The sequence below is a fragment of the Delphinapterus leucas genome, chromosome 7, assembly GCF_059928025.1.
Source record: "Delphinapterus leucas isolate spDelLeu-1000000601 "Yukka" chromosome 7, BTC_Dleu_Yukka2, whole genome shotgun sequence".
NCBI lineage: Eukaryota > Metazoa > Chordata > Mammalia > Artiodactyla > Monodontidae > Delphinapterus > Delphinapterus leucas.
The window spans coordinates 9,619,021-9,640,894 of record NC_143135.1 but is presented as its reverse complement, the minus strand read 5'-3'; the positions used below and the strand labels follow the sequence as shown (position 1 = coordinate 9,640,894).

The following is a 21,874-nucleotide window of genomic DNA, read 5'->3' as shown; positions in this document are numbered from 1 at the left end:
CAGTGGCACAGTGGTTAAGAATCCAGCTGCCAGTGCAGGGAACACGGGTTCGAGCCCTGGTCCGGGAAGATCCCACATGCCGCTGGGCAACTAAGCCCGTGTGCCACAACTACTGAGCCCATGTGCCGCAACTGCTGAAGCCCACGCACCTAGAGCCTGTGCTCCATAACAAGAGAAGCCACCGCAGAGTAGCCCCCGCTCGCTGCAACTAGAGAAAGCCCACATGCAGCAACGAAGACCCAACGCAGCCCAAAAATAAATTAGTTAATTTTTTAAAAAAGAAAAAAGTTTCTTTAAAATTATTTAAGAGTCTTTTCTGGTGGTCCAGTGGTTAAGATTCTGCACTCCCAACGCAGGGGGCCCGGCTTCTCTCCGTGGTCAGGGAACTAGATCCCACATGCCGCAACTAAGACCCAGCGCAGCCAAATAAATATTAAAAAAAAAAATTATTTAAGACTGTCACTTGGTTGAGAGAAATTGTCAAACTTGGCAGTTCTCTCAATTGAAAATGGGATGAACAAAAGCATAGATTTTTACAAATACTGTTGATGAGTTTGCCTCAGGGTCTGCTATGGCTCTGCCCAGCACTGCTGGCCCAACTGAGGGGACCTTCTTTTGGCTTCTGGAACATTCCACGCTCCTCTTCCCCCAAGGCCTTCACCTAGGCTCTTCCCTCTGTCAGAAAAGGGACCCTCACTCTGGCCGGCCCACTCCTGCCCAGCCTGCTGCCCAAGGGCAGGCCTTCTGAGTGGTCTCCCGAAACTCTTCCAGCTCCGTCAGCCCACCCCAGTGTGGAGTGATACCCTACTCTCCCTCGCTCGACAAGGGCTCGTCTCCTTCCCCACTTCATCCCCAGGGCAGGCAACATCGGCACCACGTTCCGAGAGCACAGCACTGAGTCACTGTTCCAGGGCAGGCGGGGCTTCCCAGTGCCCAGGAAGGATACGTAGGGTTGAGCCTAGTGAAGAAGGATGGAGAAGGATCACAGCAGAGAATAGCACCATCAAAAAATGTTTTGTCGGGCTTCCCTGGTGGCGCAGTGGTTGAGAGTCCGCCTGCCGTTGCAGGGGACACGGGTTCGTGCTCCGGTCTGGGAAGATCCCACATGCCACGGAGAAGCTGGGCCCGTGAGCCATGGCCGCTGACCCTGCGCGTCCGGAGCCTGTGCTCCACAGCGGGAGAGGCCACAACAGTGAGAGGCCCGCGTACCGCAAAAAAAAAAAAAAAAAAAAAATGTTTTGTCATTACAGCCGATGCCAAGTTCAGGGATGGCCCCACCTTGCCTCCTCTCATCCCCGTGGTATTCATAGCCTGTCTTTCCTCCAGTTATTCAACAGACATCTCTTGGTTGGTGTATTGTAAACATCGTGCGTACACGCCTTGCCCCTTGATTTCTTCGCAGGAATTTCATTCCTTTTGTCTAGAAAGGCCAATGTGTCATCTGATTTCTTAATCCTCTAAGCTCTCATTCGCTGACTTTTTTTTTTGCCCTGTTGGGTTTTGAGGCCCTCCTGCTTACAGGGGCCTGAGGTCACTGCAAAGGCCACAGCTGCTCAGAGCTGTTCCCGCCCATGTCCGTTAGGGTCCAGAGACTATGTTTGTACCAAAACGTCTTCCAAGTAAAATATTTGTTTTTGCAGTTAGGCCTTTTTATAGATGGCCAGACCCTTGGCCAAAGCATTGATTGATCCAGCAACAGTGAAGTCCTCATGCTGAAGAGTCAGAGGAGTCTTGTTTCCTTCTTTGCGTCACTGGGTGACTTTGCAGAGGGACATACGCCTTCAGAATGTGCCCAGAGCTGGAGCTGGTGAGACAGAAATTTGTGGCCTTGAAAGAAATACTCACGCAATGCTTCTTGTCTGCTAGAATTGTAATTTTATTATTATTAATTATTGGCCGTGCCGCACAGCTTGAGGGATCTTAGTTCCCCGACCAGGGATTGAACCCAGGCCCTTGGTAGTGAAAGCTCAGAGTCCTAACCGCTGGACTGCCAGGGAAGTCCCTAGAATCATAATTTTATATTTACCCGTTAGAACCAGGAAGCTCTGTTGGTGATTGCTTGTGAAGCTCCGCCAAGCCTTCTGGGCGTGTTGTGACTCAGCTGTCACCTCTCAGTGCAGTGGCATGTCTGGCTGCTGGGCTGTCTCTTGCCAGCTACTCTGTGGGCCATCTGAGAGCAGGGACCACTTGTGTTCATTTTTGTTTTTTTTTAAAAAAAGCTTTCTTGATTTAATTCACATGCTATACAATTTGCGCATTTAAAGTGTACGAACCAGGGAATTCCTGGCAGTCCGGTGGTTAAAACTCTGCACTTCCACTGCGGGGGGCGTGGGTTCCATCTCTGGTCAGGGAACTGAGATCCCACATGCTGCGAGGCAAGGCAAAAATAAAGTGTACAAACCAAATGTGTGCAACCACCATCACAATCAGTTTTGGAACATCTTGATCACCCCCAAAAGAAACCCTACACCACTTAGCCATCACCTCCCAACCCCCTCATCCCAACCCTAGCGCTAGGTAACCACTCTTCTTTCTGTCTGTGGATTTCCCTGTGCTGGACATTTCGTATCAATGGAATCCTTTGTGTCTGGCTTCTATCACTTAGCATCGTGTTTTCCAGGTTCACCCACGTTGTAGCACGTGTCAGTATTTCACACTTTTTTATGGCGTGGCCAAACGTATTCCATTGTGCGGATCTGCCATATTGTATTTATCCATTCATCAGTTGATGGACCTTTGGGTTGTTTCCGCTTTTTGGTTATTTTAAATAATGCTGCTGGAACGTTTGTGTACAAGTCTTTGTGTGGCTCTGTTTTCATTTCTCTTGGGTACACACGTAGGGGCAGAGTGCTGGGTCATATGGTAGGGACCACTTCTTACTGTTCCCAAAACAGAAGGTTCCCCTCTTCGCAACACACGCCAGCAGGAGAGGATGAGGGAGGTGGAGCCTCACGCCCGGTGTCGGCACGCGCCTCTCCGTCCATCCCCAGCACCGCCTTATGATCAGGGAAATAGGCCTGGAGCGGGGGAGTGACCTGGCTCCATACGGAAGCACTCTGGACTCAGCACCGGCAGGGGGCTGCATTCTGACTCTCAGGGGCCCGAGGCCCTGTGTATAATGGAGAAGTCAGCCCTGAGTATTGGACCTGCTGGGAACTGGTCCTGAGTTGGGCCTGTCGTGGATCCCCTTCCTGCGCACCGAGGACTGCACTGCTCACCCCCTATTCCTCCCCCGACAGGGTGCTTCTGCCAACTGGTGGAACCATCGCCACTTCCAGCACCACGCCAAGCCCAACATCTTCCACAAGGACCCGGATGTGAACATGCTGCATGTGTTTGTCCTGGGTAAATGGCAGCCCATCGAGGTACGATGAAGGGGACCAAGTGGCCATGGGGAGTGTTTGGCCTGCGCAGGGATCAGGGGAGGAATCCCGTAGGGTGGAGAGTGTCTGATGTTTACATGAAAACCTTTCCTGGACACCCTGAATTATTCAAGCTGAAATGTCTGTGGGATGGCGTCCTGTGTAAATAATGGATACAGCTCCTTATCAGAGTGGTAGATGCCTCCCCACCTCCCGTGGGCCGGGGAAGAGCATTTCCTGGCTTGTTCCTTCCAGTTTAGCAGGAAGGCACAATTCCAGAGCTCAAGCCTGGTCCCCGAAGACCAGCCCCAGGAAACCTTACTTGGAGGGTCACAGTCCCCGATGCTGGGAGGGACCTCAACGGGGTCTGGTCCCACCTGCTTCACCACAGATGCCAAGCGAGGCTTGGCAGGAGGAGGGTGTGTGTTCAGGGTCACATCATTTTTTGGCCAGTCTAGGATGAGGCCCCAGATCTGACAACTAGGCCATTTCCTTCCACTCCATCACACTGCCTTGTTTTTACATTAGTTTTTTAAAATTATTATTATTATAAATATAGAACATACCTGTTACAAGCATTTAAATAATAACAGAAATAGACCAAACTAAGAAGTGAGTCTCCTATTATCTCTACCATCCCCCCTTTGCCTCTAGTGTCATGCCCCTGAGGGTGACCACTGTTGACAACATACTACAAAGTCCTTCCAGATATTTTCTATGTGTGTAGACACACACACACACACACATATCTTTTTTTAAAAACAAAAATTAAAACTTAAACAATTTTTCTGCAACTTGCTGCCTCACCAAACGTACACTTCCTTGCTGGAGTCAGAAGCGTATGAGCCTCCACCTGGGGCTGTCCAAGTGCTCTGTCGTATTTCTATACCATAACGTAACCCACACTATTTTATGACAGGAAAAATTGGTGTTGCTAAGTCTTTGAATAAAGGCCCCCCCCCAATGCATTTAAAGAATTTAAAGACTGTCCTCATTTAACATTCTGTAAAAAGTAGAGCCTCTATGTGACAGCCTCTAAAAAAAATCTACATACGCTTTACTTTTCAGAAATAAATTGGTGATGTAAACTAAAGTTTAGAAGATCCTTGTTGCTTTTATGTAGTTCTTAAGTGTGACACGCAGAGTAGGGGCCCAATAAGCGTTTGCCAAGAGAGGCATGTTTACCCTCAGTAAGGAGCAGTGTCTTTAGTTGGTCGTATTCCCAGTAGTGTTGGCATCCAAGGATTGGAACAGGGAGAGAAGAGAGCCTGTCCCCTCAATCCTGGTTGGTACCTCCCTCTCCGGTTTCATATCTATCTGACAGAATATCTGAGCAGAAACGTGGGTTTTCTGTGACGTTGTCAATTCAGAGGAAATTAGCCAAAATCCAGTACTTTGGAAGCGTGGAGGCTCTCTGGCTGGGCAAGGATTTTATTCTCTGCCAAGATACATGCTTACGTTTTCCTTCTAGGAAAGAGTTTGCTCGCTTTGATTTGAGGTGTCTAGATAGTAGCACTGATTAACCTGGGTCCATCTGATAAGAAGACAAAGGCTTCCCTTTCTGGGTGAGGCTTCATGCTGTAGAGCTGTTGACTGGCTTGACAAATGCTCTCTGTGTCCCTGAAAACGAAATCTAGTCTCACCAGTGATGCTGGCAACAAGGCGTCTCTCCTCTCTGTGTGGTGGCCAGCGAAACTTCTTCCAACATCTCTCCCTAGACGCCTCTCGAATGCCGACTTCTGGGGAGGGGGTGCGGTGGGAGGATTTGGGGACCTGGCCATCCAGTTGCCAGTGGCCTTGAAAGACCGTGGGCACGGCCACGGTGCTCCATGAAACCCTTTCTCTCACATACTCGGGGGACAGGCCAGCTGTTTCTGGGTTCCTGGTTGAGCCATACCCTGGTGTCCACAGGACCATGCTGCCTGGAAGGGACCTTTCTTTTATGCTTAGAAAGTTCTTCATATATTTTCAGTGTTTTATGGTTTCACTTTTTTTTTTTTGGCCGTATGACATGCGGGATCTTAATCCCCTGACCAGGGATCAAACCCGTGCCCCCCACAGTGGAAGCGTGGAGTCCTAACCACTGGACCACCAGGGAAGTCCCTGGTTTCACTTTTATTTATTTATAACTTTAAATTTTTTGGCCGCACCACGTGGCATGTGGGATCTTAGTTCCTTGACCGGGGATCGAACCCATACCCCCTGCAGTGGAAGCATGGAGTCTTAACTGCCGGACGGCCAGGGAAGTCCCTGGATTGGAGAATTTCTCCTTCTTCTCATATGGTGGACTTAGAGCAGTGAGGAACCTTCTTGCTACAGAAAAAGAATATCCCGCAAAGAGAGGCCATGATTCCTTGAGGCCCTGTTGTTTTCCAAGATCTCCAAAACCCACTTCCTGCCTCCAAAAGAAAAGTTAGAATGAAGCTGGGAGGTTGGCCAGGAGAGGGTGGGGGAGCTGGATCTTGGGCAACTACGTGAAGCCAGGGCCCTCAAGGAGGACTGAAGTGTTCCATGCTGGTGGCACCCTCTGGCTCCTGGCAGAAGCAGAGGCAAATCCTCTTTGGAGGAAAGTCTCCAAATATAGGTATAAAGATTCCCACAGGCTAATATCAAGCAATGAGCTCACAATCAGAAGCACAGCACAGAAGTGAGAATCAGAAGAAACCACATATAACAGGTTTAGATGCTATAGAACCCCAGATACTCAGGTCCTATGTACAATATAGAAAGGTTATGTATGAACTTAAGATAAATAAGCAAGTGATTATCAAAGAGAACCAAACAGATTTTTGAATGACCAAATGAAGTGTAGATATAGATATATATCTCCAGAACAATGGGTTAAATAGATTAGACAGAGCTAAAGAGAGAATTAGAGTCCTGGAAAATATATATAAATAATCAAAAAGTAATATGGTTTGCTCTCCATTGGGTCCCCAGGGCCTGTGCATAGTAGGCCTTCAACGTATGTTTGTTGAATGAATAAGCTGCTTTGTGTCGGCCTGTGCTAGGAGTTGGAGGTTCGGAGCCGGCCATTGTCCCTCTTCCTAGGATACTCCCAGCCCAGTGAAGGAGCCAAGACGTGCACTTAGATGTGCATGTTACCCTCTAGGGGGTAGCAGGAGACATCAAGCCAGCAGCTCTGTTGAGGGTGTTAGGAGTCGAGGGAGTGCTGATGGCAGGGATCTGCACCCAGGGAAAGCGGAGAGTTCTACGGGGTCGAGAGGGATCTGCAGGTGGAGAGGGTCTGGCTGTGGACGAGAAGTGGTGGAGCCCCCATCAGAGCCTGGTTCCCTGGACCTCTTTTTTTTTCTTTCTTTCTTTTTGGCTGCACTGTAGCATGTGGGGTCTTAGTTTCCCGACCAGGGATGGAACCCATGCCCCCTGCAGTGGAAGTGTGGAGTCTTAACCGCTAGACTGCCAGGGAAGTCCCCTTGTATCACTTTTGAATGCTTGACTTTTGCCAAATGGGACTTGGCTAAGACCGCCGGTCAACCTTCATAATTCTCAGGAGTCAGCCAGTTTTCCTGGTTCCCCCTTACCGGGTCACGCCACCCCTTCTGAGTGGGAGGGTATCCTCTCCTGAACCCCAGCACCTGGTCTGGGCTGAGTGTCAGCACGGGACGCTGTCTGGGTGACTTGGGCGTCATGCCGATCCGTGCCGATCCATCCATGATGGCTCCTTAGAGCTCACTGCAAGCTTGTCGTGGGCCGACTTCCCTCCCGGAAAGAATTTACATCTTTACATTCAACCTTTCCATCCAGAAATAAGACATCTTTCTCCATTTATGCTTGAGTCTCCTTTTTATATCTCTTAGAAAGGTTTTCCTTTTTTAAAAAAATTTATTTATTGTTGGCTGTGTTGGATCTTTGTTGCTGCATGCGGGCTTTCTCCAGTTGCGTCGAGCGGGGTCTACTCTTCGTTGCCACGCGCGGACTTCTCATTGCGGTGCCTTCTCTTGCTGCGGAGCACGGGCTCTAGGCGCGTGGCTTCAGTAGTTGTGGCACGTGGGCTCAGTAGTTGTGGCACGCAGGCTCAGTAGTTGTGGCGCACGGGGCTTAGTTGCTCCGCGGCATGCGGGATATTCCGGACCAGGGCTTGAACCCGTGTTCCCTGCATTGGCAGGCGGATTCTTAACCACTGCGCCACCAGGGAAGTCCTCCTTTTCTTTATATGTCTTGTGAATTTTTTTTTTTCAATTAAATCCTAGGTAACTTCTATTTTTTGGTCATTATGATGGGGTTTCTCCAGTATTCAGGAAACCTGTTGATGTCTGGCTAGTTATCTTATGTCCAGCTAGTGTCCACTTATGTCTGCTTGTGATTCTAGTTGTTTTTCAGTTGATTTTTTTGAATTTCCCAGGTAGACAGTCACATCCCTGAAAATAATGAAAATTTAGACTCTTTTTAATCGCTCTACACTCTTATTTCTGGCTTGGGTTTTATGGCATTACTGGAACTTCACAACAGAATTCGTGGTGTTGTCAAGGACGGTCTTGTTTTGCTCATCCTGCCCCTCCACCACCCACTTTTTTTTTTTTTTTTTTTTCCATATCATGGCGGGGAACGAGGAGGCCCTTAGCCCTGTAGCTCTGTAAATGGGCTCTCAGAAGCTGGGGATGTTTCTGCCTCCCTGCCTGAGATCCTGCTTTTCCCGCCCATCTGGGAGGCTCTCCCTGCCCCACGGCCTCTCTGCAGCTGACCCTCCAGGCTTCCTTCTTGAACAGGCCAAATATTCCCTTGGAGCACCTGTGGCCCTCCTCTCAGGGCCCTCGGGCTGGAGTCTTGCCACCTTGCATGCCTGCCGTGGCCATGTTCCTCATTTCTGTGTGTGAGCCTGGGCAGGGCTTTGCAACTGCTCCCCTCCCCCTTCCCCTGACAGACAAGGAAGGGCCTGGTCATTCCTCAGACTTTTTTTTTTTTTTTTTTGCGATACGCGGGCCTCTCACTGTTGTGGCCTCTCCCACTGCGGAGCACAGGCTCCGGACGCGCAGGCTTAGCGGCCATGGCTCACGGGCCCAGCCGCTCCGCGGCATGTGGGATCTTCCCGGACCAGGGCCCGAACCCGTGTCCCCTGCATCGGCAGGCGGACTCTCAACCACTGCGCCACCAGGGAAGCCCATCCTCAGACATTTTGGTCCAATGCTGAAAAGTCCCCTGCACATGCCCCTGGCACCCCCTCAGCCCATAATCCAAGCCCGGCCTTGTGGTCCTTCCAGAGTCTGAGCACAGGAGGGTCAGCTGGCCGGGGCCCAGGGTTGTGGGCCTCCGGGAGGACAGGCCGCCAGGGCTGGCCGTACTCCACCTCCCTCTGCCTCGGGCCTGTGCTCCCTTCAGCCTCGGCTTGAGGACGTGTCAAAGCAGGATCTGCACGTGCCGCCACCCCCTGGGGTCTGGACATGACAAGCCACCCGGATCCTCGCCCGCAGCTCGAGTGGAAGCACCCCCTATCTTCCTGCAACTCCCCTGTGATGGCCTCACGACCCGAGCTTTCTCCCTGTGTGTGATAAGGACTGTTCTGGAGGGCAGAGGCATGTGAGTCCTCCAGGCCTGTGGTCCCCACTGGGGAGGAAGGTTGACTCTTACTGAGTCCCCGGGCCTAGCACTGTGCCGAGCGCTGCACGTGGGGCGTCACTTAATCCTTGCTTAACCATGAGGCAGGAGCCCTCATCAAACCCATTTTATAGATGGAACAGCTAAGGCTGAGAGAGTGAAATAACTTGCTCAAGGCTACAGCTAGAAAAGCAGTGCCACCATCCAAACCCAGGCTGCCTGGCTCCCAGCCAGGGCTTCCGGGTCCTGTGGGACCCTGCCTGGGGCCACCACCTGCTGGACACTAGAGGCCTGTGTTTGTTGGATCCCTCCAGCTTCCTGATGAATTAAGAAGCCAGGAGCCCCTCCTCCTAGCTTGGTACATTCTGAAACAGCTCTCCCCATCCCTTCCCTGTGCCCATGACATACAACTGAGTGTTGCAAAGAACTGAGCGTGTGAAAGTCAAGAAACCAGAAGGTTGGCCCCAGGCCGGGCCTGGCATCACCAAACCACAGCTGTGCTTGGCTGGTTTTCGGAGGAAAGCTAGTGCCCTGGATCAGCCTTACCCTGACAGGCGACCTTGCAGTTCCTCTAACTGAGGTCATCAAGACGGGAACAGGCGTCCCGTGACATTTCGCACGTTACCACACAGGGGCGCACGTGTAACCGTGACTGGCCTTCCCCCACAGTCCTGAAGTGCTTTCACAGCCCCATCACCAACGGGCCCTCGACAGCCCTAAGAAGTACTAAGAAGTACCCATCATACCTCCACTTGACAAATAAGGAGCCCAAAGCTCACGGGGTGGGAGGGCGCGGGGACAGCAAAGCAATTTGCTCAAATAACAGATTGTTTCCAAATCTTGAGCCCCCGCCTCTCTAAGGCTGGGGGCCCCCAGGGGTGGACAGAGGAGGCCTGCCGCTGCCTGGGGGCAGGGACTCGGCAGCTCCCGCACGACAGTCTGGGGCATTGAGGGGACACACGTGGGAGCCTGCAGTGCTAAGTGGCCAGGGGCAGCTGGGGAGCATCAGCCCCGTGTAATCTGTCGCCCCCTACAGGGCACCGTGGGTCAGTGCAAGTAGGGTCTTGCTGTGCAAATGCAGCTTCAAACCAACTCCCCAGCTGCGCCCACCCCTGAGACTTTCTGTGGGGTCCCTGCACCACAGCCTGCGCTGCCTTCAGTGCTCACTCCCCGAGTAGAGCTGGACCAGCCCCAGGGTCTTCTGGGCCTGGGGCTGTCCCCTGGGTTGACCTGTGGGGCAGAGATGTAGGAGGGCTCCTGTCCAGGGCTGGAGAAGCCTGCAGACAAAGTCTGGGCCCGGTTCCTGGCTTCTGGGAGGAGGTTAGAGCAAGACCTGGGGGCCTGTTCTATGGGCCCCATGCTCCCCAGAACTCAGACCACCAGACCGGCCACTCAGGGGGCGCCTCTAATCCCTCCCTCCTCTGGAAAGTTGTCCAGAACTGTGTCTGGTGTCCCCCGGCTGGGACCTCTCCAAGGCCAGCCGCAATCTCACTGACAGCCTTCGTGCAAAGGACGTGCATTCTGGGGATGGGTGAGACCCCTGCCAAGGCACAGGGGGCCACACGGAACAAAGGGGTTGATTCTGGTGGTGCTTCAGCTGGGTGGGCCATGGCCATGGCCTCTGTGCCAAGATGCACGTCCTGGGGACAGGCTTGGCTTTGCTCCCACCGGGGCCCCTCTGTCCGTGGGCTCTCCCTGTGATTTTGGCAATCCCTCCCCTCTTGTGTTCTCACCTCAAGAACAGGAGCAGAGGCCTAGAGGACGTCCAGGGTTTCGCCATCCATATCATGCTTTGATCTCCCAGCTGAAAGAAGCAGCAGTGGACATGATTGGATGAGAGCGGCGCCAACCTTCAGAGCTGGGGGTGGGGTTGGGGGAAGGGGGGCTGAGGAGCTGTGTCCCAGGGGTCAGCCCCTGGCATTTACGCCCTTGTTCTCATTGGCTCCTCTTGCCAACCAGTGATTTGGATGCCAAACAGGGCTCAGGCGGGCTCCGCGACCTGTGCGGTGTCTCAGCGCAGGTGAGAGGCAGAGCCGAAGCCCAGGCTCCCCACACAGACCCAGCATCGCAGGTGCCCCTCTTCGAGCAGCATCTTTTGGTCTCAGTCCCCTAAGGGCCAGGTGGGCTGGTCCCTGTGGGGCTGGGCCTTGAATTAAGGAGCTGCAGGGGCCCTGTGGGGCCGTGGGTCCCCTCACCCGGGTTCGTGCTCAGTGTGGCCTGAGCCAGTTTGTACAGTGAGGATGCCCACGCCCCAGCCAGCCCTCCTGGCCCATCTCACCTGAATGTCTGGGTGTCAGGGTGCCCTGGGTAGGACCAGGTGACCAGGTGTGGCCTGAAGAGTCCACGTGGTCCACGTGGTGACCTCCTCTGGCCCGCCGGCATCCTCAAGTGAAAAGTCTCAGCCTGGGAATTGCAGGAGGCTCCGAGAAGGTAGATGCGCCTGGCCTGGTGACTGTTAACAATTCCCCAGGCCCTTACCTGAGTTCTCCTGCCCACTGCGGGCTCCAGGGAGCTTCTCAGGGGGACCCAGGAGCTTTTCTGTCTCCCAAAGGGGTGGAAACTGGCCAAGGAGCTCCCTCTGGGTGTCTGTGCCCCCCCACGTGCACTGCTGAGTTGTGCATTCACTCAAAATTTATTTAGTGCCTGTCGCATGGGCTCTGCGTCCACTTTCTTGGGTTCAGATCCCAGCCAGCCCACTTCTCCTGTGGCCTCGGGCAGTGATTTGACCCAGAGCTTCAGCTTTGGAAGCACCGCTCGTAGAGGAGCGCGTGAGCTGAGGCCAGCATGGGATGCAGCTTGGGATCGGCACGCCCAGCGAGGGCTGAGGAAGTGTTGGCCGGAGTGGCCGGGAGCCCACAGGGGCCCAGCCTTGGGAGCCCAGGGTGCAGAGGACAGAAGCCCCCTGGGCAGGAGGAAGGAACGGTGCTGCAGAGCAGGTGGAGGAGAGCACGGGAGGCTGGAGCCTGAGGGGTGCTGGGGGCTCACGGTCTCTTCTCTCTCCTCAGTACGGCAAGAAGAAGCTGAAATACCTGCCTTACAACCACCAGCATGAGTACTTCTTTCTGAGTGAGTGCTGGGGCACCCCGCAACCACACCCGGACCCCCTTCTCACCCCAGTGTGGCCCTCTGTCTCCCCTCCCACCTGACAACCTTCCAGACCCAGAAAGTGACACCAGACCTGTGAGAGGAGAAGTGACCACAGCAGCCATCCCAGGCAAACCCCACATGGCCCATGATACAGAAGGGACATGGGCCCAGACACCTGCCCAGGGTCCCACACTCACAATCGCTGGGCGGGGTGCCGGCAGGTGCTGTCTGCTCCCAGCCCCCTCCTCGGGTACCGGGGCCCCGGCCGCCTCTGCCCGGGAGCTGCGGAGCTGGCACCACATTCCGGCTTCTACCCTCAGCTCCTTCCCATCTTCCAGGCCCACCCGGGTGAGACAGGCCCTCCAAATGCCTCTCCTCTCTCTCCTGCAGTTGGGCCACCGCTGCTCATCCCCTTATACTTCCAGTACCAGATCATCATGTCCATGATCGTTCACAGAGACTGGGTGGTGAGTCCAGGGGGCCCGGGAGTGTGGGGAGGAGGGCGACTGAGGCGAGTGGACCCTGGGGGCCTGCAGGGCCCCTGGCATCTCCTCCTGGGGTGGCTGCCTTGTCACCCTCAGGAAGGGACTAGCTCTGAGGCTGCCAGGAGCCAGGGAGGCCATAGCACCCCAACCCTAAAGATCCCCCCACACAGGGCACCCACTGGGAGAGCCACGGTCTTGGCAGAGCTCCTCAGAAAGTTCCTGAAGGCAACGTATGAGCCCACCCATCCAAGGCTCTGCTCCAGCCATCGCCCTCCTGTGTCCCCGTGCGGCCCCTAAGACCCGGTGGACCGGGTCACACTGCACTCTGGTTGGTAAATGGAGAGCCGCCGGGCATTTAGTTTGCTACAGCTGCATGAGAAAGTGCCACAAACTGAGTGGCATTTCTGTTAAACGACAGAATTGCATTGTCTCACAGTTCTGGAGGCTAGAGTCCGAGATCAAGGTGTCTGCAGGGTTGGTCCTTCTGAGGGCTCTGAGGAAGGATCTAGTCCAGGCCTCTCTCCCTGACTTGTGAATGACCATCATCTTGTCCCTGTGTCCCTCATCTTTCCTCTGTGTGTGTCTGTATCTGTGTCAGGTTTCCCCCTTTGTATAAGGACACTAATCCTAGTGGATTAGGGCCCGCCCTAATGACCTCATTTCCACTAATTACATCTGCAAGGATCCTATGTCCCAATAAGGTCCCGCTGTGAGGTCCTGGAGATTAAGACCTCAACATAACTCATTTTAGGGGACGTGATCCAGCCCAGAACTCCAGAGAGAGAAAGGGGCCCTGGAGAGGGCCGTGTGGCGTGGTGCACAGAGGTCCGTGGCTTGATGTAGATGTGCAGGCGTGGTTCTGTGGGAGAGGACGGTGTGCCCGCGATGGGTGCCCTGGGTGAAGCAGTGACCCTCGGCAGAGACTGCTTTTTGCAGAGCAAGGTTCCCTGGGGCGGGGACAGGGCCCCTGCCCTCGGCACCAAGTGGATAGTCACTGAGTCAGTGTTGCTGGTCTTTTTTAAAACACCTAGTTTCATAAATGAAGATTTTGAAACTCTGAGAGTTTGGGACTTGCCCAAGGTGACACCGAGGGGTGGGTCAGGCACTAGAACCCAGACCTCGCGATGCCACGGCCTGGATCCTGTCCCCACACCCCAGCCACCACTGTCCCATGTTTGTACAGCAATTGAAGCGCTTCAAAGTACTTTGTCTTACGTTCTCTCCTTGGCGTTATTGGCAAAGGTGCCTGCTGATTCTGCTAAGAGGGCCAGGCCTGGGACTCGGGAGCAGGTGGGGCCGTTTGGGGAGGAGGTGGAATTCTGAGGCCTCTGCCAGCCCCGTGCTGGTAAAACCTGTACTACACTCTTCTAAGACACGCTCTTTTATCCGTACCCGCTGTGTTCCGGGAACGGTTAAGCACTGCCCCCTACGTCGTGTCATCTAACCCTGTTTTGCCAGCAAGGCAGGTACAGGCCAGAGGGAAGGAGTTTCTGGATCAGTTAAGTGGTGGAAATTGGAATCCAGATCTCCTGCACCCGAGCTCACCTGGGCCCTGGAAGGGGTCACAGCAGAAAGGGACCGCGCTGCTGCCGCCGGGGGCACTTGAATCTGCTTTCATGGCAAATGACTCCTGACATGAATATTTAATCCTTTTTTTATTTTTTAAACTGTGTTTGTTCCCTAAGGAACAAAGCATTACATAGGGACAGCGGGAAAGGGAATCAGACTTTGTACCCGAACCGGCTCAGGTGGCCCAGCCAGGGACATTTGATCGGGCCCCTCAGGGCAGGGCTCTCCCGCTGGGGAGTAGGGTTCAAGCTTGGGTTTCTAGTACAAAACTGTAGCTGACTGCAGCCAGGCATGGCGCCAGACCCAGCACTCCCCTCAGGGGCCCACAGGGGCAGAGGCATGCCCTACGCTGTGGTTTTCTGATTCATGGTAACAGTGAGCTTAGGTGCCAAGTGCGGCTGTGACCTGGGGCAGTGGTCCTCAACAGGGACAATTCTACTGAGCCACTAGGCAACATCTGGGAGACTTTTTTTTTTTTTTTTTTGGCCGCGCCGTGCGGCATGCGGGATCTTAGCTCCCTGACCAGGGATCGAACCCGTGCCCCCTGTAGTGGCAGCTCGGAGTCTTAACCACTGGACCACCAGGGAAGTCCTGGGAGACATTTCTGATTGTCACAACTCAGGGGGGGTGGAGAGCTGTTGGCCTCTAGTGGGCATCCTACCATGCCCACGACAGCCCCCCAGAGCTGAGAATTATCCAGCCCCAAATGCCAGCCAGCATTGCCAGTGGTTACATCCTGGGGATGTTTCCCAGGCCTCAACTTCCTGGAGGTCCGATGTATCCGATACCACTTACTGCTCCTTCTTAAAATTCTCCCTGTCAGCTTCCAAGTGCTGCCTCTGCTGGTTCTCCTCCACCTCTGTTTCCCTGCATCTCCTTCATCCCTTACCTGTGAAACCAGTGGTCCCATAGTCATGTATCGCTCCGCACAACAATACGTAAGCACACACCTCCATTAATATATATGTACATACTACTGCACTGCGTACACACAAACAAGGAATTAAAATGAACGTTTAGACCACCTCGGTCCTGAGGTCTTGCCCTCCGCCCACCGCTGGCCCTTCGAATCCCCTCCCCAGCCGCTCCCCCCAACCCCTTTCTACCCCAGCTGATGGCACCCACGCCAGGGACCAGCCCAGATTCCTCATGACCAAGCAGTCCCCAGGTGGAGCTGTCCCTGCCTCTTAAATATTTCTGGAATCTGTTATCTCCTCCTCAGTGCCGTGGGTCCTGGTTTGGGCCTCTGTCATTTCATTCCTGAGCTACTGGAATAACCGAATCTCCCCACCTCCAGCTGGCGGGGATCCAGTTTAAGGTCCAGATGGGACCACGTTCTTGTTGTTTAAAGCTCTCAGTGGGTCTTCATTGCCGGCAAGGTAGAGGCCAGCCCCCCCAGGCGGACGTGACCTGGCCTTGGTCTCCCGCCTCCACCTCGAGCGCTTGGGCTGGGGTATATGGAGCATATAATCTGTATGCAAACACAGCCCTTGCCCGGTCTTTTCTCTGGGCTTTTCTTCGTATTGTCATCATTCTGCAAACATCCATCCTACCGTTCTTTGCTTAGCTGACGTCCGGCGTACCCCAGCCCAGCGTGGGCACCACCTCCTGATGGAGGCCTTTCCTAAATCAGGATCGGGTCGGGACGTCACGCCACACTCCCATCACCCCTGTAACTATGTGTCCCCTTCCATATGATATTGAAGGGATCTCTGTATAAGTCTGTCCTTCCAGACGAGGGGCTCTGAAGGACTTCCTTTTGCCCCCAGCGCCTAACTCGGTCCCTGACACAGAGAAGGCATTTACTAAGTGTTTGTGGAGCTTAACTGCACAGAGCTCGTTTGAAGGATGAGTTTGCTGAGCAGATAAGGGGAGGAGCTTCCAGGTGGATGCAGCCAGACACAGACACTGCAGCACAGCCCGGCTGTGGGAGACGGGCTACGGATGAGGCCAGGTCAGTGGGCAGGCATGTGAGGGCCGTGCGGCCTACTAAGGGGCTGGGTTTTATCCTTTGTCCCCCGGCGGGGAAGGAGGCCCGTGATGGCTTTGAGGATCGCAGTGGCGTGGTCCAGCTTGCGTGTCAGGAAGGTCTCTGTGGCAGCAAAGTGGTGCAGAGACCAGATTGGAGTCTTTAGAGCTCAGACTTACGGGCTGTGCTCATTGTTGCAACGCCTTCAAGCCATGTAGAATCTCAGGGTGTGTGGGGGTGTTCTCTTCCCATCCTGCAGATGGAGGGACTGAGGCACCGCTCAGAAAATTACTTACAGCTACACAGAGTAGGGTGGAGCTATAATTAACGGCCAGAAGCCTGACCAGGAGCCTCTGCTCTCATCACCACCCTGCCGAGTGTCTGGGAGAAGTGATGAGGGAGAGGAAACAGCCAGTGCAAAGGCCCTGAGGTGGGAACAGGCTGGGTCAGGGTGGCTGAGAAGAGAGTGGCCCCCAATCCCTGTGGGCTGATCTGGGTGGGATGGGAGGGCTTAGCAGGGAAAGATAGAGTCTGCTTGGAGCTAAGATGGTCTCTCTGGTTGCCATGGTTATGGAGCCATTGGAGCAGCTGGGGGAGGTGCTTGCCCAGGAAGGGAGGAGAGCTGAGAGGAAGAGGGGCCAGGAGGAGAATCAGGTGTGCGAAGAGGGCCAGCAGTGTCAGAGGTTGCTGGGAGGGCCCAGAGGCGGGCGATGGATGGTTTCCCTGGCCTTTGTTGTGCTGGAGTGAATGTCCGGGAAGGAGACCCAGGTGGATGAGCAGTTTGTGAACCTGCAGGTGTCAGGGGTGCGCGCAGATGGTAACGCACCTTCAGAATCCCTGGGACCATGAACGAGCTGCTGACCCCCGGCCCCTCCCCATGGCCGGCATCTGCTGGTCCCCATCCCTGTTTATTTCCCTAAATGCAGAGCTTGCAGCCCCCTTCCTGTTGCTAAAACACTCAGCATTTCCCTAGACATAAAGACAGTCGTGCACAGCCTGCACCGGCAGGCGTCGCGTCCTCAGCGGGCCTGGTGCCCAGTTTCACGGAGGCCTGTTGAGCTTCCTTGGCCCCCTTGGCCCAGCAGTGAGAGGGAGGTGCTGTGTACACACACCTGTGGTCGGGAAGCCGTACCGGGGGGCGGGCGGGACACTCCCATATCTAACTGTTTCTCTCCGCAGGACTTGGCCTGGGCCATCAGCTACTATGCCCGTTTCTTCATCACCTACATCCCTTTCTATGGTGTCCTGGGAGCCATCATTTTCCTCAACTTCGTCAGGTGCCTGCGCTTTGCTGGTTAATCATCCCTGGGCCCCTCGAGCACTGGCACTGACGGGGGCTTTGATGCGAGGCCCCCAAGAGGAAAGGCTCAGAGGTCCCCACTTCCTGCCCCGGCCCCTCATCAGGGGCTGCACTCACTCCACCCCCCACCCGCCCTGGGCTGCGCGGGGTCGGCAGGGAGGCTCTGTTCCCACCGATTCCCCGGGCCCCGTGGAGCCCGAGCATGCCGGGCTCCAGTGCTGAGCCGAGCTCGCTTCCAGGTTCCTGGAGAGCCACTGGTTTGTGTGGGTCACGCAGATGAACCACATCGTCATGGAGATTGACCAGGAGCCCTACCGTGACTGGTTCAGCAGCCAGGTGAGGGTGGCCAGAGCTGGCCACCGGGGCCCTGCGGAGCCTGGACCCGAGGTCCATGTCCTTGGTTCCTGGGAACGTGGCTGCCCAGTGGGCCCGGCGCCGTCCTGCGCTTTCCTGGGGCTGCCTGTGTCCTTCCGCTGGGAGGAACAGGGCTGGGCAAGAGAGAGTGGCGGGGAGCTTTTGGAGGGACCAGTGGGGAATCTGGGCAGGGCGGTGAGACCCCTGGGTAAGGCTGGGCCTCGTGGGAAGGAGACGGGGCCCTCTGTGCTTTGGCTCTTGGCCACTCATCCCTCTTCTCCCTGATAGCTGGTAGCCACCTGCAACGTGGAGCAGTCCTTCTTCAATGACTGGTTCAGCGGCCACCTCAACTTCCAGATCGAGCACCAGTGAGCGCAGGCGCGGGCGGGGAGGTCGGGGTGGGTGGAGGGTGGAGGCCGTACAGTGGAGGGAAGTAGCTACCAGCCTCCCCGGCAGAGGGCAGCAGTTGGGGACTACCTCTCTCTTCCCCAGTGAGGCCCCCCCACCGACCCTAGAGCGTATCTCCACCCCAGTGCCCCCCCGAAGCCTGGAGAGGGGTTCTCCTGCCCTGGGCCACATGGTATAGTGACGCCCACCCCTGCACGTGTGGCTTGGCATCTTCCTTGATCCCGTGAGCCTAGCAGGGCAGGTGATTGGTCCCTTTATTGCCAGGGAACCCGAGGCCCAGCCCTCCCCCTCCACATGCCAGCCGCCCCTGTGGGCACATAGGGAGAGATGGACGGGGGTCCCCTGGGCCCGGCCAGCCTCCAAGTGGGCTGTGAGAGGAGGTGGGTGCTTCCTCACGCCCGGCCCCCCGCACTCTCCCCAGCCTCTTCCCCACCATGCCCCGGCACAACCTGCACAAGGTCGCCCCGCTGGTGAGGTCCCTGTGCGCCAAGCATGGCATTGAGTACCAGCAGAAGCCACTGCTGCGGGCCCTGCAGGACATCATCAGGTAAGGGCTGGCGGGCACAGGTGCTGGCGCCCCTTGAGGTCCGTGGGGCACGGGGGGAGACTGAGAGGCATGTAGCTGGGACCACCCATGGTGAAGACAGGGGTGACAAGAGGAGCCCCCAGCCGGCCCCTCTGTCGCTAGGAATTGCCTGGCCTCTTTGTGGGTTGGATGGGGACCTTCCCTTGGTCCTTCCACAGGGGTCTCCCGGGGAGCCCTGAGCTAGCAGGCCCGCAGGCCCCTGGCTGAGAGCTGAGAGGAGGCACCCATGCTCCCAGCCCCCTGCTTCCTGAGGCTCCGTGGTCCCTGACTGTCCCTATCCCTCTCTCTTCCCAGGTCCCTGAGGCAGTCTGGGCAGCTGTGGCTGGACGCCTACCTCCACAAATGAAGCTGCAGCCCTCCGGGTGCCCATGGGGAAGGGGGACCAGGTGGGGATGGTGGCCAAAGGGAAGGGTGGGACTTGGTTCAGGGGGGTATCATGAGGCTGTGGTACCTGCTGGCTCACAGACTCTGGGTTCGGTCTTTCCTGTTTTGCTCTCTGGTTTCGCTGCCTTTGCGCCTCCCCCCAGCACCCTCCCTCCTGGGGCCTGCCCGGTCAGCCCGGCTTTCCCCACCTAGGAGCAGAGCCAGGTGGCTCCAGCCTGGCCATTACCCTCTGCCCCTAAGCACCTGCCAGACCAGAGGTGCACAGGTGCAGCCTGTGGCCCCCACCCCCTTGCACCTGGCCTCCAGGCCTCACACCGCTTTCCGTTCTCCCTCAGATGCTCTTGAGGTCTGCAGGGCTGGGTCCTAGCCAGCAGGACGGCTCCCTGAGCCTGCAAGCCTGGCTCCACCCTCTCTGATGGCCGCGCACCGTCTGCCCCTATGTGGGGTGGCGTGCTTTGTGCCTGGGTCTCCTTCCCACCGCCAGGATCGGTACTTGGGGCGTCCCTGCAGGCCCCACCTTCTCTTCAGATGTCTTCAGCCCCTGGGCCCTGACGCCAGGCTCCCTGTGCCTGTAGCGCAGCCAGCTCAGGCCTCGGGGCCCAGGGAAATGTCCTCCTGGCCCCACTGGAGCCCTCTGACCCAGGGCTCGAGCAGTTCCATCCTGCTGCCTCCCAGCTCCAGAGCCTGGGACTTTGGGTCCAAGGGGGCAGTGCCACAGATGAGCTTAGCAGAAGCATTGGCCAGGTCAGGGGTCAGCCAGCCTGTAGGCTCAGCCCTGTCCCCCCATCCCTGTTCAGATGTTTGTCCTGGTTGAGAGGCCTAAAATTCCGGAGCAATCAGACCCTTCCCCAGAGTGCTCCGTTACCTACCAGGCAGTGCCAGCCAGTCCCTGGCTGCTTGGCCCGTGCAGACTTGGGTCCCACAGGCTGCAAGCGGGCACTGGAGCCCGGGGGCTCATCCCAGCCCCTCCCCAGGTTGGGGCTGCCCGCGTGGACACTCTCTTTCACCGTCTTCTATGCTGTCGTGTCTTTTCCTGGTTTTTTAACCTTTTGCTACAGGATGAATTCTGACGGGGGTGGCAACGGGACTGGGCCATGTGACAATCTGCCTGTTACCAGCCGCCCCCCGAAGCCTCCCCAGGCCCCACAGTGGGTTGAGCTGGGCTTACTCACTGAGGCCATGGTGGCCCTGAGTGTTGGGGGGCAGAGAAGGAAGGAGTCCCGGAGGAGGTGACCCTGAGGAGCCGGGGGTTTGGGGGGGACCTAGGGGGACAAGGAGGGGTTGCGGCTGGAGGCCAGACAGCTGAGGGGACAGGAAAGTGAGAGGGGAGGGTGGGGAGCTTGGTGCCCCTGGGAGGATCCAGAGCTGCTGCATTTGGAAATTAACCCACTAACCATTATGTAGCTCCAGGGGAGGGCGGGACAGGAACCAGCCGCTGGCCGGCCAGGAGGGACCCGCCCTGGCTGGTGATGGACCTTCAGGTTGCCATGGCAACGAGGGTCCGCCTGCGGCCCTCCCACTGAGAACACACTGGCCAGAAGAGCTGCTGTCCCTCCCCTGGGGCAGAATGGATCCATAGGGAACTGATCTTAATTTTTATCACGTTGCTTCCCCACCCCTACATTTTTGGAAATAAATGAAGTGATTTTATTCTCACTTCCGTGATCAGCGCTGGCCGCGTCCTGCATGCTGATGCCAGGTGGGATGTCGGTGGAGGGTGGAGGAGGGGGCCCATGTTGCACTGGGAGCCCTTTCCCTCTGTCCACCCCTCCCCAGCCCCCTCCCCCCGCCACGCCTTTGCTCGGGAGAGGACTTCCTCTCCCCTTCCCCGCAGTGCACTCCAGGCCAGGAATTTTGGACAAACGGCCCAAATAAATGAGCCCTCCTTCCTCTTCCTGGGAGCTGAGGACTCTCCGCAGCTCCCGCAAAACCACCACCACCGGAGTGAGGCTTTCCGGAAGGTCTCCGGGGGGCAGCAGGGGGCTGGCACAGGCCACCTCCTGACATCCTCATTCCCCATCCCCCTCCTCCTTTAGGGACCAGTTGTCTGCCCACAGGCCCACATCAGCTGGCTTCTGCTGGATTCCCCTCTACCCGTTTCTGGTCACTGTACCGAGCGCTGGGGGCAAAGAGTCTCAAGGGGCTGAGGAAAGCCCTGGGGACCAGATGTCTTGTGGCCGCTGTGCCCGTGCAGTGGCTCATTCAGTCCCCAAGCCTGGAAAGAGTCCACAGGAACGCGCCAGGGGCACTCGTACAGTTTTTACCTCCCAGTGGCTCCCACACTGCTCTCTGATGACCCTGCTCTGGGCTGGCTCAGCTGGCAGGTCAAGCTGGCTGTGCCAGGGAAGAACCAAGAGGTTCACGGGGGCCAGAATCCCAGAGGCTCCCCACCTGGCCTTGCACCTCCTCCCAGCAGGGCTGGGGAGGCTCCAGAGTAGACACTTGCCCTCCCTCTTGCTTTGCCTATGACCTCAGTATAGCCAGCAGGGACAGCCAGCTGATCCAGGTAGGGTGTGTGTGTGATTCCCCAGTGGGCACAGCCTGTGGAGTAGGACCTAGGATTCCAGAAGCCTCGAGCCAAGAGGCAAAGACCCAGCCCTGGCTCACTGAGTGGCCTTGGGTGAGTCCTTTGCCCGCCCCAGCCTTCAAGGCTGAAGTCTCCCCATTTGTACAGAGAAGGCAGTGGGCTACAGGGCTCCAAGGATGCTGTCATCTCCCAACACTGTGAGCCCTTGGCCTTGCCCTGCCTGGACACCCACTAGAAGCCTTCAAATCTGGGAGACATTGGGGAACAGACCTTTCATCCTTCTTACCTGT

General features: G+C 56.2%; 1 protein-coding gene across 1 annotated transcript in view; it reads left to right on the top strand.

The window, feature by feature from the left end:
- Positions 1 to 18,653, top strand: part of FADS2 (fatty acid desaturase 2) — a 33,446-nt gene extending 14,793 nt beyond the window's left edge. Inside the window, exons 5-11 of the mRNA XM_022591789.3 lie at positions 3,240 to 3,365; positions 11,921 to 11,981; positions 12,393 to 12,469; positions 17,205 to 17,302; positions 17,565 to 17,661; positions 17,968 to 18,047; positions 18,509 to 18,653. Of these exons, the coding sequence (XP_022447497.2) occupies positions 3,240 to 3,365; positions 11,921 to 11,981; positions 12,393 to 12,469; positions 17,205 to 17,302; positions 17,565 to 17,661; positions 17,968 to 18,047; positions 18,509 to 18,638 (669 nt within the window). The 3' untranslated portion in view covers positions 18,639 to 18,653. The remainder of the gene's footprint in view (positions 1 to 3,239; positions 3,366 to 11,920; positions 11,982 to 12,392; positions 12,470 to 17,204; positions 17,303 to 17,564; positions 17,662 to 17,967; positions 18,048 to 18,508) is intronic.
- Positions 18,654 to 21,874: the final 3,221 nt, after the last annotated feature.